Source organism: Neltuma alba, unplaced genomic scaffold (genome assembly GCF_004799145.2).
Source record: "Neltuma alba isolate B1F8T4 unplaced genomic scaffold, ASM479914v2 tig00011854_pilon, whole genome shotgun sequence".
Lineage (NCBI taxonomy): Eukaryota > Viridiplantae > Streptophyta > Magnoliopsida > Fabales > Fabaceae > Neltuma > Neltuma alba.
Genome location: NW_021636459.1, coordinates 214,836 through 232,259, shown reverse-complemented (window position 1 = coordinate 232,259; position 17,424 = coordinate 214,836). Strand labels below are relative to the sequence as shown.

Sequence of the window (17,424 nt, the reverse complement as noted above, 5' to 3'; positions counted from 1 at the left end):
GCAATTTCCCCTAAAAATAATATATTTATCTTTCAGATTTTTAGTAAAACATGGCGCACGTATATGAAAAATGGCATCATTTATTTGTCATAAAAAATGACATATTTTCTGTATATAAAATTGAAATTGAATTGTTACGTTTCAAGCTTTAGCCAAAAAAATTTGTTACTTATTAAGCGAGTAGAAAAAATTGTTACATTTTAAGCAAGTGAGTGGAGGTTTTTATTAACAAGAGGTTTAATTCCTAACAATCTTCTTTTTTTTTTTTAATAAGCATAGGCATCTTGTTATTGTAAGTAATCATATTTGAAGCACTAGAGCACTAAATATGAATGTCTCTTTAAATGACAATTCAAACCTTAGTTAATTATGTTGTGAGGCCTAACTCCTTTCATTAGACCCAACCAATCCCATTCGAGGTACTGTCGGATATTAAATGTGGGCACCTATCCCCGCGAAGATTTGAACATTGGTTCGTCGCGTTATAAGGGATAAGCCCCTTCCACTGAACCTAATTCCAGTTGGTAACAATATTTAATATTAAATTTATTCATACATCTTGCAATAAAAGGCCTGGGATGGTCGTGCTGTGAGTCCAAATCACGGGATCCATAACTTATATCAACCCTAAAGCCTACCCTAAAGCCTGACCATGTGTCATGGCTAAAGATCATAACAACTTTTTAACTATAAGAATGTTGCAAAATTACCAACACAATTTAGGATTAAGTGTAGCTAAAAGGGTTAGTCCCTCAAAACGTAACAATTTAAAGTTTCTAAGGGTGTGTTTGGATAGAATCCAAACCATGGTTTCAGAAGTGCTTTTACGGATTACGAAGTAAATATGTGGAGGAGATTATCTCGTTTTGCGGAAAAGTGTTTCTAAAACCACGGTTTGGGGATACCCAAACAGGCCCTAATTCCTATTGGGAGAAATGCTTGTCAGTAACATTTAGCATCCTCTTCTTATTTATAATTCATCCACCAATTCCTGAGCTTTTTGTTGTGCTTTCAACACCATAATCTTTATTTTTTATGTCATAAATAAGATTAGGATGTTGAAAACACTAAAAAACTAACATCAAAATACTGAATTTAACTGAAAAATAATATTAGATATTCAATAAATAATTTCTGAAATTTTGGACATAAACTTTTATTTGAATTTACTGGCCGAAACAAATTATGATTTTCAACGCTCAACAAGTGTTTGTTTTTTTTGGTACAATGCTTTTTTCCAGGCTTTTTCTCCCTACTTATCATTACCAATCAAGCGAGCTCTAAAAGGCCCATAAAAAAGCCTTGGTTTCTTCGGCCCGTGGCTTCTGGCCCAATCAAAAAAGGCCCCACCCCCCCAAAACAGAGGCCTTGTTTTAGGTGACCAAGCATTCGTCTGCTTCGCTGCAAACAAGCGCAACATCCCGTTTCTTTGACATTTGATTTTGATTTTTAAAACGTCTCCCTCTTCCCGCCCGTTGCTAACAGTATCCCTTCCTCTCTCCTTTGATCCGTTGATCTGCTGACTGATCATCAATATCAATATCCAATTGTCTCAACTGTTCATGATTCACAGTTCTCTTTTCCGTAATCTGAACCATCTTCTCATTTCTGGTCCCTTACGATCTCTCTTCTGCCGCCGCTGCTTTACCTCTGCATCTGCAATCTGAAGCATTAGATAGAGATACGTCGACCATGAATCAGTACCACATCTACGAAGCCATCGGTCGCGGCAAATACTCGGTAACACTGCCCGTTTTGAGCTCTATCTTACTGTTACTTTCTTGCTTTGTCTGCTCGGGGAGATGATGTACTCTCTCTCTCTCTCTCTATGACTCTATTTATGTTTATGAACTTGCAGACCGTGTATAAAGGCAGGAAGAAGAAGACCATCGAGTATTTTGCGATTAAGAGTGTTGATAAGTCGCAGAAAAGCAAGGTTCTTCAAGAAGTAAGTCGTTGAATTCCATTTTCTATTCTTTGCCAGGAGCTTCGTGCGGGCGGGCGGGCGGGCGTGTTTTTTCCTTTTTTCGACACACATCTTGGGAATTCCAGTAAGGCGTCTGACTATTTAAACCTAGTGTACAAGTGTTGATAAGTGACTGAACCCACTTGACACGGAAATATCGAACTCTATCAAGTTCTACAGCATAATTTATTAGTATCATAATGGATTTTTACGATGAATTTCGGTGGAACAACCAGATCTAAAGGCATTTAAAGTCATCACTTCAGTCTGGACTGCAGTTATAGGCACGGTCTTTTTTTTGGTTCTGTACTGTCGGTGCTCATTCCTATAGTGAGCACAAAAGGTATATAATTATACTAACTCTATGTCAATGGGTAACCATGCTAAAAATGAGCTACTGCCATATAAAGAGCATGGCTTTTGGTAAGCAGCATGGTTTTTCCTTTCAAGTACTGATGTAATGCATAAAAGACACTATCGTTATGGCAGTGCTCTCCTCGTTTCGTGAATTGACCATACTCAAGACAGTTCTTTGAGTCTGTCTGTGGAAGTGACAAGAATTTTGGCTGTTCTTGAACTTGGTTGAACTCTATTTTTAAGTTATGTTCTATCATGTATGCTTTTATACCACTTGAAACTGGGATAAAGATCGCCAAATACTTAAGTACATCTCCCCATGCAGTGCAATTGATTCTCATTGACTAACTAAAAATAGTAGTTTCCTTGACCGGAATGCTCAAAATTCAAGTTAGGTTAGATAAACGACTTGAGCTAGTTTAATGCTTTCCATATTAAACATGCTTTAAATTTATCATAATCCTTTGATTATGTTGTCTGTTCTATATGCTGCCTTCTTTTTCAGGTCAGGATTCTTCACTCTTTAGATCATGAAAATGTACTCAAATTTTATTCTTGGTAATGCCTATCCTGTCACCGAGATAAATATTTGCTCCCAACTTAACTCCCCCCCCCCAAAAAAAAAAAAAATCTCGGGCCTCTTACAATATGGAATGTCAATTTGATGTCTAGGTATGAAACTTCTGCTCACCTGTGGTTGGTCCTGGAGTATTGCGTTGGAGGAGATTTGCTTGCCTTATTACAGCAGGTACTTTGTTTTATTACACATATATTATTGGGTAGAGCATCAAGACTGGAGAATCGTGCTTGTTATTAGTTATTACACGTAGAATTGTAGGAATTTTCATTTGATGCATGAATTTTTCAGATAGTAATATGTACACCTGAGTTCTGGGTAGATGTTTGGGTTCCTACGATCTGTTTAACTCATTTCATAAGTCTTTGTGATATAAGTTGGGTGTGGGACATGTGAATTTTGATAGAGATATTCCTTTTCTTTTTTTTTTTTTTCCCTCCTCCCCTTTTATGCTGGGCAGCTGACGAACGTCCAACAGTGAAAGTAGTTTCTGAAGGATGCTCCTATTACACTCGTAGTCTCTGAAGGATGAGAACCAACTACAACATATTGGTCTTTGTGAACCAAATGCAACCCTCCAATGAATATCTTTTTTAAACCTTTGTCAAATGAGCAAATAAAATTGCCAGCTTGTTATATTGCATAATTGATGGTTACATTTTGTTGGAAAAACATGTCGTAAGCTTGAATACTTTCTCATATTATTCAAGAATTTGTTCCTGAGGAGGTGAATTATTGGCCATCGTAGAACATTAATTTGTAGATGGTTTGCTTAGCAATTTTCTTTTTCTTTTTTTTAAGTTTGAAAATCAAAAGTCAAGGCTGTTCACATTCTTTGGATTTATTTCATTTCGTTTTAAAATTTAAACTGTTAATTTCTGGGGATGAATTCCAGGATAATCATCTACCTGAAGATTCTATTTACGATCTTGCTCATGACCTAGTCAAAGCTTTGCAGTATGTTCTGAAGTCTTTTTTCCCTTTCTCTATTCCTTTTCCTATTTCTTTACTAATTTTCTCACCGTTGGGTTGTATTGCTCTTGTATGCACTGTAAATTGCTATGAAACCAGGTACTTGCATTCAAATGGAATAATATATTGTGACTTGAAACCATCAAATATTCTGCTGGATGAAAATGGATGTGCAAAGGTCACTACTCTCTCTGTCTCTCTGTCTCTATCTCACACACACAATATCATATTTTTCGCTATGGAAGATAACTTGTGTTCTTTCTACATGAATATTGCAGCTTTGTGATTTTGGCTTGGCTAGAAAATTGAAAGATATATCAAAAATTCCTTCATCATCGGTATGTTTCTTGAAAAATTGAGATTGATATATCTTTATCCTTATGCCTTAATGAATGGCCTTTATTCAACGAATAGTTTTTTGACAAATTATATTCTTATATTTATACTTTACATTTCCAGTTGCCGCAAGCAAAACGTGGAACACCCTCCTATATGGCTCCCGAACTTTTTGAGGATGGTGGAGTCCATTCATATGCTTCTGATTTTTGGGCCCTGGGTTGTGTCCTCTACGAATGTTACACTGGCAGACCACCCTTTGTAGGAAGAGAATTCACTAAACTTGTAAAATCCATCATTTCAGATCCAACTCCACCTCTTCCTGGTAATCCAAGTCGCTCTTTTGTCAATTTGATTAATTCTCTATTGGTGAAAGATCCAGCTGAAAGAATACAATGGCCTGAGCTTTGCGGGCATGCATTTTGGAAAACCAAAGTGAATTTGGTGTCTTTACCGCCGCAACCTGCTTTTGATGATATGATAGAGCTGCATGCTAAACCATGTTTATCAGAACGCAATGGTGACAAATCCTCCCAAAACAGAACTCCTCCCAAATGCCGAGAAAAAGATATGAGAGGGTTGTTCAAGCAAGATGAGAATTCCATCATGGGACCGAGAGGTCACGATACACCTACTAGGGGTCCACCAAATGGCCATAAAACTCAAATAAAGGGTTTTGGCAAAACAACTGAGTTGAGGCAGAAAGATGCTTCCAATGCTAACAAGGCTATGAACCTTTTGAGACTCTCAAGAATAGCAAAATCGAATTTACAGAAGGAAAATGAGAAAGAGAATTATCGACGCCCCTTGCCTAATAGCTCTGATAATGACTCTGAAGTTAAAATTGAGAATACTGATATGGAACTTGATTTTGATGAAAATACAGAAGATGATGCACATGATGAAATTGATGGTTCTGATCATACAACTTCTGTGCCTGATGAGAAGATGTCCAATCAAAACCAAAAACAGGGGAAACCAGAGGAGATAGAAAGTAATATACATCAGCAAGACACCCCTTCTATTGTTAACACACCCAACTCAGACGATTCAAGGTCAATTGATCCGGAATCAACTCCTGAGCATCCTGACATGTCTTCTATCTCTCCCAGTGTGAGCCCTCAGGTCAGGAAGCATAGGGTTAAAGAAGACTTGGGATCTGCTTTTGATTCTGATTCTTCAAGGTCTTCCGGTAACATTTCCCAGGTTCTTTGGCATCAATCTGATCTCTCAGTCAGGCCTGTCATGCCCAGTAGAAAAATTGATAAAGAGGTCATCCCTTCACTTCCTTTTGAGGCTTTTGCTGTGTCTGATTTTGTAAAGATGTCAAAAGAACAATTGGATATTATCCAAAACCGAATTGTAGCAATTTTCAATGGGAACTCCATCATTGGGGAGAAACAGAATGTCATTAGATACCTTGAGATGTTGAGCAATAATGCTGATGCAGCTAATATCTTGACAAATGGGCCAATAATGCTCACACTTGTAAAATTGCTTCGTCAGTCCAAGGCATCCGCTTTACGTGTTCAACTTGCTTCGCTGATTGGTTTGTTGATACGGCACTCTACTTATATTGATGACAGTTTGGCTAATTGTGGAATTTTAAGTTCACTGACTGATGGCCTTAGAGACAAGCAGGACAAAGTGAGGAGGTTTTCGATGGCTGCTTTAGGTGAGCTACTATTCTACATATCAACTCAAAATGAGGACAATAGAGATAACAGTCAGCTCGAATCTCCGTTGAAGGACAATCGGACTACATGTGGCTGGCAGGTTAGCATTCTAGTTTATATATTGCTTTAGTTTGTTTGCCGGTTTATTTGAAGCTTGATTGCTCTACTTTCTAATGATCACGACGTTCTTGGTATGGTGCTATGTGTTTTTATATCTTGTTTAATCTAACTTTGAGAAATTTTTTATTGTTACAATTAAGGAGTTTTATTTGCGATCATTTTCGATGCCATTAATCGTCATTTTTATACAACTTCCAATGATTGCAGGTTCCAATTCGATATCTTTGTTTCATCGCTTTTGCGGAAGGGAGAGGATGACATAACGCAGTTGTATGCATTGAGGACGATTGAGATTTGCAGTCAAGGAGGGGTATGGGTGGGTCGATTTACTAGTCAATATCATTACCATTTGTGTATATATATAGGGCAGCAGGAAAACAAGAGCATGAGGCTTACTGCAGGGTCATGTTTGGTGCGCTTAGTTCGTTTCAATCCTTCTAGCATTCAGCCAGTTATTGAGAAACTCTCATTTAAGGACCTAGCATCTGCTCTTGTCAAGGGCGGTCCTCGTGAGCAGCAAATCAGCTTAAATCTTCTTAGCATGGCAATGCTTGGAAGTCATATGTTCTCTAATATTGGACGATACCTTCTGCAACTTGTTGAGGAAAAGAATTTGATCCCAAGTCTTTTGGCTCTTATCGAGCAGGGTAGTGAAGTTTTAAAGGGAAAGGCACTTGTTTTTGTTGCTCTTCTCTGTAAAGGCGGTAGAAGGTGGCTTCCACACTTCTTATGCAGTCCGAAATTACTTTCAGTGGTGGACAGGTTGGTAAAAGAGAAAGATGCCTTTGTGCGGCAGTGTTTAAATGCATTCTTGCATATTATAGCCTCTACAATTCCTGGTTTACTGGATACTATAACCGGGGATATCCAACAAATGATGGCAGGAAGGCGTCATGGACATATCTCTTCCCTTACCAGCAGATCTGCTCCAAAATCCAACATTCATTCATTTGTTCCCTGTTCCTTCCATCTTCTCTAGAAGTTCAATATTATTTAACACAAAGTGGCGACTCACCAAGTCTTGCAGCAATTGGCAAACCTTGTTAAGATCGTGGAGACACCATTTCAGGTCAGTGACTTGAGTCATTCTATCTTCTCCTCCTTCTGATGGTCTGGTTAGTATTTCTTCATCGGAATTTTGAGTGAATAAATGTAACTTTTGTACATAAAAAATATAGTCGTCGTCATCATCGAAGGTACTTTAATATTTTCCTATAAGATTTTTGTTATGAAAAGTAAAGAAATAGGAGAGAGAAAAAAGATAGACAAAGGAAAAAGAGTAATAGAAATAGAAGAGCAGAGGATCAAGAGAAACTGAATAATTTCTAATCACATTGCAAAAAACTGAGATACAAAGAATGACAAATACTATTTATAAGCAAAACCCCTAATAGATATTCCCTCCATTTCTTATTATAAGAGACATTTGATGCTTATGACATGTTCCTATATATAAGAGACACTTAAAAGTTTGTCTCTACTTTTTTTTGTTGATTTCCAATTTACCCATATTTATTGTCTCCAACTCACACTCTCTCTCCCTCTCATTTTTCTTTCTTTTAATAATTTAATTGTTATCTCTCATACTCTCTCTCCTTATTAATAAGGGCATTTTTGAAAAAAAATTATACTTTTTATACATTGATTGTTCTTAATTAATTTTAATGCTGTTTTTTTTATTAACGTAATTCGGTTATTCGTCTCTTATAATAAGAAACGGAGGGAGTATAAATCTAATTAAATATCCTAATATTATCTAAATATTATCTAGATATCCTAATCTATCCAAATCCTACTAATATAATTAAATACTATCTAAATCCTAATAACATTTATTTAAACCCTATTTATATCATATTTAAGTATTTTCTTATTTATAATTATAATTACATAACAATTTTCTTGGCATTTTTTAAAATATTGCTCAACTAACAAACCACTTGTTAGTCTTTGGCTCGATTTTTGGGGTTTAGTATTTAATGGGATGGGGACTTTCATTCACGGCTGCAGATCACATTAGTGGAAACAATGTTGACTTTCGACAAAATGAATGTTTGATAGTTTTTCTGTTTAATGATCTTCAGGGCAGAGATGACTTCCAAATAACCCTTCTTCGCATTATGGAGTCTCTAACAGAGGAGTCTTCCGTGATTTTTGGGAATCCTGACCTTTTCATCCGTGAAATCCTTCCTAGCCTAACTGTTCTGTACAAGGGTAACAAAGATGGTGATGCCAGATTTCTGTGCCTAAAGATTCTCTTTGATGTGATGGTCATTCTTTTGAGTGAACCGATAGAAGATGAACAAAGATTGAAGGACTTGAAGTCTGTCTCAAATACCCGTTTTCTACCTCTCTACCCGACCTTGGTTGAGGATGAGGATCCTATTCCTATGTATGCACAGAAGCTTCTTGTGATGTTACTGGAGTTCAGCTTTATTAAAATTCCAGACATTCTGCATCTGAAGACAATCTCACAGTGCTTCGAATTCTTGCTTGGTGATCTCTCAAATGCGAACGTTAACAATGTTAAGCTGTGTTTGGCTCTGGCTGCTGCTCCTGAAATGGATTCCAAGTTGCTCTCTCAACTAAAAGTAGTTAGGAGAATTGGCAATTTTCTGGAGTTCGTATACGCAAAGGGTATGGAAGATTTCTTGGAGCCAACTCTTGGGCTTTGCAGAGCCTTTCTTGCACTTTCAGTCAGAAGCGGAAAAGGCGCCAATTGCTCAGCAGAACTTACTCTCTTGGGTGAATGTTCTTCTGAGGCGAGTGGTGCAATTGACCCTCAACAATGTGTGAGAGATATAATGGACTTTGGAAGCAATGTTGGTGTCTTGCTGGAGTTGAGTGGATCTAATGAATCCAACATCGCCGACGTAGCTTCTGAATGTATAATTTTACTATTCAAGGCAGCTCCAAGAGAAGCCACCACTGGTCTACTAACCAAGCTCTCTAAGGTTAGTGTGATCTTAGAGTGCTGGCGAAAAGGCACCTCTCGCTTGTCGGTGCAACGAATGCTACATGCTTTAGGTTATGCTTGCAGGCAATACTTGTTTCATGCAATGATATTATCAATATCCATACCAGAAATTTCAAGAATTGAAATGATCATTTCCGAACTCAAAAGCTCAGGTGTCCATGATTTGGCCAGGACAGCTGGGTTAGCAGCTCTGGAGTTGCAGCGGTTGCCTCGCTGCATCTAACTGGAGCAAGAATCAGTCATTTCTCAATGTTAGTTGTTTACTTGTATCTTGCAAGTGAAACAAGTGTCAAGCAAGCAATCTTAAGGCATGGTAAGGTGAATTCTATTCATGCTTCGGAATCCCTTGTGTAATGTACGAGTTCTTTGTATCTTCATGAACCATATATATTGTATTTATTTCCTCGTTCTGTTTAACGCAGCCAAATTGGTGAGTAGGCTCTCTCTCTCTCTCTCTCTCTCCCCCTCTCCCCCCCACCCTTCTTCATTCCTGAACTTACGGCTCTCCATTGTCCGCATTATCGGAAAATCAATAACTTTGGGGTACCAGGTATCACGGGCTCAAAAGGATTCTCTTATCAACCTTTTCCAATCTTTTGTCTCTTACCAAAGGAACTCCAACTCTATTTCCATATCACCATCCAATAGACAATAGACCTTTGGGCCCACTTAGTCCCAGGACGATGTGACAGAAAGTAAAAAGGAGATCCCAAAGAGCCTCTGGTTTTTAACCATTTAATGATCGCAATCATAACCCCTCGCTAGCCAGCGGCAACACTCCAGTCTCCAGCTCCCTGAGAACATTATATGAGAAATTAGAATGGCCTCCTTGAGTTTATCTTGCACATATTCTCTTCATGATTTTCACGTCTCCACCTTTGCTTTCTTCAGCATCACATCCTAACACCAAAGTTCCCAATCTTTCTTCTTCAGAAGCAGCATTAGCAGACCCTCCTCTATCTTCTATGTCTTCTCTCCAAGAGCTATCCCCGGACATTGCTCCACTTTTGCCTTCAGATGGTGGCGTGTCGCCCATTCCAACTGGCTCCGATACAACCACCATTCCTTCAAGCCCAAGCCCTCCCAACCCAGATGACACATTTGCTCCTGGGCCACTTTCTGCGTTTTCACCATTTGGGTTATTGCAAGCCACCTCCGACGCCCCTAGAAGCATGGTTTGTAGCTCAGGGATGGCTGTTTTTGCCGGTTTAGCAGTTTTCTGGTCTGTGCAGGACTGGAGAATATGATTTTTCTTTTTTTTTTTTGGGGGGGGGAGGAGGGAGGAGGATTCCGGCGAGCGAGGCGCTCTACGGTAGATTTTCCCAGCTGTGATTATTCAGGAGCCTTTCTTTTTCTGTTTTCCTATTAAAGTTGATTGGCTGCGTCCTGTGTCTTTCCAATCAGATGCCCATGATTAAGAATTATTGATCCCTTTTTTGCATTCCTGTCTTCACCAAACTTTGTCGTGACTGAAATTAAGCGTGCATATTGCTAGCTTTTTTCAGTCTTCATAGTTTATCCGTATTAGTTGAAAAATTAGGTTAAATGATTGCTCAAGGTGACCTGTATTATGCAATCCATTTGATCTGATGGCTGAAAATATATAGTTAAGTAGATTTTAATGAAGATAAAATATATTTTATTTAAATGCAAATAGAACACATATTTATATATTTAAAGTGTGGAAATAATCTTGTTAAGAAGTTATAGTTTAAGTGAAATGAATATTTTAGCATTTTAAAATAATTTAAAATGTTTCATGATTACAGTAAAAAAATTTTAAGAAAACCCATTTAAAAGAAGGGATGCCTTTCAAGTTTCTACGTCTCAAGCTCCTGAAGTTGTGTGGGTCATTCTTTCTTCCTCTTTTTTTTGGCCAACCTTTTCAACTTTTCATTTTAAAGCTCGTAACAATGCTTCATCATTCTTAAAATAACACCTAACTTCAAGAACATCATAGGCATTTACCTTCAGAAGATCTCATCAACAGGAGGCTGGGTTGATTTGTACTCGTTTAGTGCAGGTTTTGTGTTGTGATCAGCCAACGCTTACCGTTTGGAATCAAAAGATTCGGCACAACTTGTATCCAAAAGAGGGGGGGGGGGGGGGAAGGATTGGGCACAACATACAAGAAAGGGCACTCAAAATAGACATTAAAAAAAAATGTTCTAACTTCTAACAGACTCAAAAAGATTACATATAGAAAGCACATGGGATTTTGTTAAGATTTTAGTCATCCAATGACAAAAGATGCGATGCGTCCGGGAGCGGGCACTTGAAACTCGTTTAGGACGCAAAAGAACTCCAACATCAAATCTTTTTTTCAACAGAATAAATAGCTTTCAGTTCTACAAAGATAAAGAGAGAAATACAGTTGCGCCTAGCAGAGTTTATATAAGAGATCTAGCAGTTACCAGATAAAAATCAAACTGAAGTATCAAGACAAATTTCGAAGTTTATGACCCCTTGCAACAAAATAACCCCCAAAAAAAAAAAATCCCAAGATGGCCATCATGCGCGCCCTCTATTTCAAGCACTCTTATTTTCCAGAAGATCTTCAATCATATCAGCCGCTTCTTGAACGGTGGTAATGGTCTGTGCACTCTCTTCTTCCACGCTAATTCCAAATTCCTCCTCAAGTCCCATCACGATTTCAACCTATACAATTTCAAAAACAAGTTTAAAATTCCAAGCAAAATATTGCAAAACACGCATACCAGGACAGATGTCATGATTCATGTAGAATCATGTTAAACATGATTTGGACTCGGGCATAGGGCAACCAAAGGAAGGAACAAGCCTCAAAGGCAAACAATCAGAGGTATTTCAATGACAACAATTGCAAAGTCACATAACACATATAGCTAGCTTTTCATATCACATAATAATTATGAAACATCTAGCCATTGCAGTAGCCAACTCTCCCTTTTATTAGGGAAGAAAGTCATATATGTAAGCAAAAAGGCTCTAAAAGGGTAATGATACTAGAGTAAAAGTTATTTAATAACTTGAACCATGATGAGAGTTCTCTAAATCCATACCACAACAATAGTTCATAATAAGTATCATTACACTACCGTGTCAAGAGAATCAGCTCCAAGTGCCGAAAATTTAGACTCCCCAGTGACAGGAGATTCATCTGACAGAGCCAATTGTTTCTTGACAATGTCACACACCTTCTGCACTGTCTCTGGTTTGGCCTGCCAAAGTAACAAAGTTTGGTCAGATTAGCACCATTTAGAATGTCTATATTCTAGTTTTTCAATACACAGTAGTTCTGACATTTGAAGCGGCACTTAGTCCTGAATTAAGTACACAATCACAAAACATAATTGATATTTCTAAAACAGAAATATTATTCAGGAAATAAATAGAAGCTTAGGCATTGGCCTTTTATCACCGAGATGATTCAGTGTATTATTCGCTTTCAATCACAGAAACTATGAAGCGTAGATAAGTGCTGAGCTGTCCGTAACTCAAATATCTTCTTTGAGCATGGGGCTAGAGATAAAAATAAAGTAGCTGGTATGCGTAAGCCATCTACATCACACTTTACAGTATTTTTATGTTCATAATATACATGGTTACATATAATGATTCAGTATCTATTCCATGACGCAAAAGGAGCAGGTGCCATAATTAACTCCATTTTATGGAACATCGTTAAAATGAACGTCAAAGACAAATATTCCAACAGTGAATTACTAAAGAAATGATCCCTCCACTAAGGCAGGTGACAATGAGTCAAGAGAAACCATGCAAGGGTTTATAAATATAACACTTACGGCACATGTAACTTGAAACCGAGGTACTCTGGGCTGCAATGTGATGGATGGGAAAGTTCTCCCTCTGATTGAAAGGGAAACTGAGTTAGGGCTTGAGATCCTGGAAGGGACCTGTTTTTTCATGGAAGAAAAAGGAATTAAACAAGTCCAGAAAGCTGACTACAATTTTATAACTGACAAAAAAAAAGGTTGTAGACAAGACTTCTCTTGTTAGTAATAAAGCAGATATAGCAGTTAACACAAAAATAAAATTATAATGATGCTATCATGTGGCGCTGAAGCTCAACAACCAATCAGCCATAATAAGTGCATTGTTAAAGGAAGATTTGGTGTTGCAGCCTTGCAGATTGTTTTGTCTAGATGATGATAAATGGCATAAAGCAATTAAATCTAAACCATCAAAATCACAGCATGCAGGAATAAACCCAAATGTCAGGTGTGATAAAAATTGCTTTAGAAGAATGAAAAGGTGATAAACCCAAATGTGCTTCGCTGTTAAGGGATCATTTCGTAAATTGTATGTTCGCTCTTTCAAACACTTGACCCGGAAAAAAATCTAAGAGGATTATCAAGAATGATCAAGAATTCTCACTTTCTATAGACCGCATATATTCATGAAATGGAGGTACGCAATACCCCAACACATCAGGCTATGAAATAACTTAAAGCATCGACAGTAATCCTGGGTAACCTAATTTCAATAGACGAGACCCTTTAATGAAACAGCTCTCCTTCGAAATGTAAAAGAACAGGGGGACTCCAAACCTGATACAGCGCTGACATAAATATAGAGTCTAAATACGCAGGCTATTATTCAACTGGGGCATTCAAACACACCACCAAGCAAAATTAACACCGTCTACTAACTATCTAAATAAAAGCTCGAAAACAAAACGTTCTCAACGTCAGCATATACACACTCAAAGGCCGAGCACAACAGATTCGGAGCAGAACATGAATCAAACACCATGAGAGCACATTTGAGCAGCATGAATCTAAGCAGATTGTATCTTAAACAGCAAGACGTTGGAGAGAAAAAGAAGAAGGAATACCAGAGGCTGCTTGAAAGGGGTGGAAAGGGAGGTCATGGAGATGGAGGTTGCAGTGAAAGACGCCATTTAGGAGAAACGCCGAGAGGGGGAAAGAGATCTGAGATCGGAGCTAGGAATTAGGGAATGGCGGAGAGCACAAAGAGTGTATATGAACGAGAGTGAGTAAAAGGGGGGTTCTTTATAACGACGCCTGGTCGATGGAAGGCTTCGTTAGTATCGAAGGTTGGACTTCGGAGTTTGGACTGTGTTCGGATTCGTTAGGTTCTCCACCTCACTGCATTGTGTCGTTCTCGCCTTTGGTTCTATCGTCGTTTTCCCTCCGTTTGGTTTGACGACATGACTTCCCTCCCCCTTCGGGCCGTGTCGTTTTCATGAAACGGTCACATTTCAATACGGCGCGGATTCTCTTATGTAGTATTTATTTATTTTTGCTCAAGATATAATTTCTGTATTAATAATAGTTCTAACTAATATATTTGATTAGTGATGATATTTTAATAAAAACAAAAGATATTTATTACAAATAACTAATTTAACTAATTTCTTTAATCTACTCAAATTAGTTAATTAGTTCTTATATTAAATACCAGATGAAGTATTAAAGAATCCACATCAAAAAAGAATCGGAAAAGGATTCATGATTGCAATCTTGCTTGGTTCACCTAAATTAAGATTCCAAGGAATTGAGAGTTTAGCCAGAGGACGGAACTTCCTTCTAAAATGTGTTTGATATTTTTTAACAACTCAATCCAATTATAATTGCTATTCTATTCATCGATCCGACTCATAAAACATAGTTAGGTGTTTGGATGGATTTGGAGAGGAAACTCTGAAATACAACGCCAGCTGAATTAGTCTTGGACTAAGGATAATCCAATTTGTGGGTAAGATGGCAATTAATAAAGTGATGGAGCACTTAGATATTACTTTTGATTCTTAATATAAGATCTCATTTGACTTTTATTTTGGTCATAAATAAAAGACTCAATCCACGAGCTCCATCACTTTATTAATTGCTAGAGATAAATAGAGCTGGGAAGAAAGGAAGCACATAAAAAATATATATATTTATATATATGTAGGTGTTTAAAATGATCCATTATCATTTTTTTTTTGGCCAACTGTCATAAATTACAACTGCTTTGCCTGTTATTATGAACTTAAATAAGATGGTTCTTTTTTTGATACCACGTGTTTCATTTGTAAGCTGCAACTCATGAATAATACGAAGATGACCATCTGTTTAATCGATGCCTCTCAAGCGTGCAACGCTTCTCTCGTAGTGCTATCACAAGAAGCAGTGCAGTGCCGTGAGATTTTGTGTTAATTAATACTTCATTCTTAATTAACTAATTTAAATAGATTAAGAAAGCTTATTAAGTTAGTTAATTATAATACATAGGTGTTATCTTTCATAGAATATTCTTATTAATCATGTTATATAAGTATAACTATCATTTAATATGTGCAATCACACAAACTATTTTAAAAAAATAGATAAATACAAGCGATAAAGTTAACTAAGTCTTATATTAGAATCAGATTAAATGTTAAATTAACTCTTATATTAAGGATTGGAGTCTGTATACATTAGAGACATTTTATCAATAAGTGAGAATTGGGTTTAGTGAAAAAAGTAATCCCTCGTAGTATGACGAATAAGGTTCGAACCCTATTAAGAGAAATACCTGCATTACATGATACTCCTCCGGTCCTATTATAAGACTCAATTGACTTTTTATTTGGTCCTAATTAAAGACCCAATCCATTTTCTCTCTTATATTTAACATTTTTTTCAAAGATAATTCTTTAATAATGATAGTTTAGCCAATAACTTAATTAGCAAGGATATTAGGAATAACAATATTTATTTATTATAAATAACCAACTTAACTTATTCTTTATCTCCTCAAATAAGTCAATTGGGTCTTATAATTAGGACCGTGAGTAATATTTCAAACATGGTTGCCTCCGATATCATTATGCATGTGTAGTGATGTATGAGAAGTCTAATTTTTCTATAAAGTGTATGTAAGTACTATTTTGCTTCAAGATACAATTATTATTCATTAGATCGAGTACTATGAATATAAAGTAAGCTTGGTGAGGCCGATTAACAGCCAGCCTCCTTCCAATGCTGTCCCGGCGGGACGCATTTTCATCCGCAAATATTAATAAATAAAATCATTTTGAAAGTATCTTTATTTTTTTTATTTTTTAATTTGATACTTATATGCTTTTTTTAATTAAATCTTTAATTTTGTTCTGTTAATAACATTAACTTTTGTATAGAGACTAATAATACTAACAGAGAAAAGTTAAAAGTTGTTGCTAAAAAATAAAATTAAGTGATTTACTTAAGAGAAAAAACACATAACTCCCAAAATAAAAATTGAGAAAAAATATAGGCAACTGCAATATGATTTTCTCATATTAATATAACAATCCAGTCTAGTTGTATTTTTCCCTTTACTTTACCTCTAAGACTAGAAGGTAGTTTTAGTTAATTTTTATATTTTAATGTAATAGCCTTTAATATTACAAATACTGTTATTTAATAATAGGATGGTTCAATCAAAAAATTACTAATTGTTCTGGTCAAATAAAAGATTACTAATTACCCTCCCAGCTAAAAGTTTTTTTAAAAAAAAAAATCTTAGAAATCACGCCTTAAAATACCAAAAATATCTTGTAATTTTGAACAGAGGGAGTTTTTTTTTTTTCCTGACAGTGTAAAACATGTTCACCCTCAGTTTAATGTCTGAAATTTCTTGCATGTTTGATTTATGAGAGAATATATGTGGACGAATTTTAAAAGGGAGGGGAGGTTTCTCTTATATAAATCTCTCTGTTTTTTTTTGTGGCCTGTTTAAAGCATGCATGGATTTTATGATCTTAATTAATAAATAAATTAATAAATCTTTGCTTGGCACGAGGGTTTCGTGAGCTTATAAACATCATTTTCCCACTTGTCACGTCTTCTAAGTTCTAATTCACGTCACACCTATTCCAGGTAAAAAGGCTACCCCGATCGAAAGGAGGAATAAAAAAAAGAAAGTGAAAAGAAAACTTTTTCTGATTATTAAACACTACAGAATATTTTTTATGTTTTTCCTTTTCTTTCGATATTTCAAAAGAAATACTTTAATTTGTCAAAGAAAGGGCGCACATAAAGAGGGAAAAGCTTAACAGCATTTTTCTGGCTTGCATTAAAAAAAAAAGTTAACGTTCCAAAGTTGCTGCGTTCGTTCTTTATTTTATTTTTTTTTTAATTATTCGTTTTTATGATTTAAATTGGTAGGTCCCAACATGAAGATGAAAGAAACAAACCAAGGAATAAGGGGATTCATAATCACCTAAATTAAATCATCACCTTATAAAGTTTATATGTCCATATCCCTAATTAGCTAAGCTGTAGGTAGGTGCGTGAGAATCCTTCTTTTTATTTTTTCTAGAATCACTTTGCCATCTTGGACTTTTCATCCCTCGTCTCTTGAAACTAATATAACGCAGACCATTGCATGGCATATGTCAAAATTGGAACTATATAAAGATCATCATTTGTCACTCGCCTCATAGTATTGGCATCATAAAAGTTTTCCTAGA

The 17,424-nt window shown here is 36.4% G+C and overlaps 2 protein-coding genes and 1 pseudogene across 3 annotated transcripts; 1 reads left to right on the top strand and 2 right to left on the bottom strand.

Annotated features, from left to right (window-relative positions):
- Positions 1 to 1,475: 1,475 nt before the first annotated feature.
- Positions 1,476 to 9,418, top strand: LOC114718630 (serine/threonine-protein kinase RUNKEL). 2 transcript variants are annotated; one of them, XM_028904019.1, is made up of 11 exons: positions 1,476 to 1,740; positions 1,859 to 1,948; positions 2,829 to 2,881; positions 2,996 to 3,071; positions 3,796 to 3,857; positions 3,972 to 4,050; positions 4,151 to 4,210; positions 4,332 to 5,984; positions 6,212 to 6,766; positions 6,889 to 7,073; positions 8,089 to 9,418. In XM_028904019.1, exons 1-9 carry the CDS (start codon positions 1,693 to 1,695, stop codon positions 6,260 to 6,262), a joined length of 2,172 nt encoding a protein of 723 aa, XP_028759852.1. In that variant the 5' UTR covers positions 1,476 to 1,692; the 3' UTR covers positions 6,263 to 6,766; positions 6,889 to 7,073; positions 8,089 to 9,418. The 2 variants fall into 2 exon arrangements, with proteins under 2 accessions (XP_028759852.1, XP_028759851.1); XM_028904018.1 differs by having other exon boundaries at positions 6,212 to 7,073.
- LOC114718631 (uncharacterized) lies at positions 6,426 to 6,973 on the bottom strand (annotated as a pseudogene).
- A 1,848-nt stretch (positions 9,419 to 11,266) lies between the features above and the next one.
- On the bottom strand, positions 11,267 to 14,037 carry LOC114718597 (acyl carrier protein 1, chloroplastic). The gene is made up of 4 exons (XM_028903958.1): positions 13,819 to 14,037; positions 12,767 to 12,877; positions 12,059 to 12,181; positions 11,267 to 11,639 (listed from the first exon to the last, which is right to left on the bottom strand). Exons 1-4 carry the CDS (start codon positions 13,882 to 13,884, stop codon positions 11,511 to 11,513), a joined length of 429 nt encoding a protein of 142 aa, XP_028759791.1. The 5' UTR covers positions 13,885 to 14,037; the 3' UTR covers positions 11,267 to 11,510.
- Between the last annotated feature and the right edge of the window lie 3,387 nt (positions 14,038 to 17,424).

Coding starts and splice junctions, on each gene's coding strand:
- LOC114718630 (XM_028904019.1), top strand. CDS start 1,693: ATGAATCAGTACCACATCTACGAAGCCATCGGTCGCGGCAAATACTCG. Junction 2,882..2,995: donor GTACTCAAATTTTATTCTTG/GTAATGCCTATC, acceptor TTTGATGTCTAG/GTATGAAACTTCTGCTCACC. Junction 3,072..3,795: donor TGCTTGCCTTATTACAGCAG/GTACTTTGTTTT, acceptor GATGAATTCCAG/GATAATCATCTACCTGAAGA.
- LOC114718597 (XM_028903958.1), bottom strand. CDS start 13,884: ATGGCGTCTTTCACTGCAACCTCCATCTCCATGACCTCCCTTTCCACC. Junction 12,878..13,818: donor CCCCTTTCAAGCAGCCTCTG/GTATTCCTTCTT, acceptor ATGAAAAAACAG/GTCCCTTCCAGGATCTCAAG. Junction 12,182..12,766: donor GGTTTCAAGTTACATGTGCC/GTAAGTGTTATA, acceptor TTACTTTGGCAG/GCCAAACCAGAGACAGTGCA.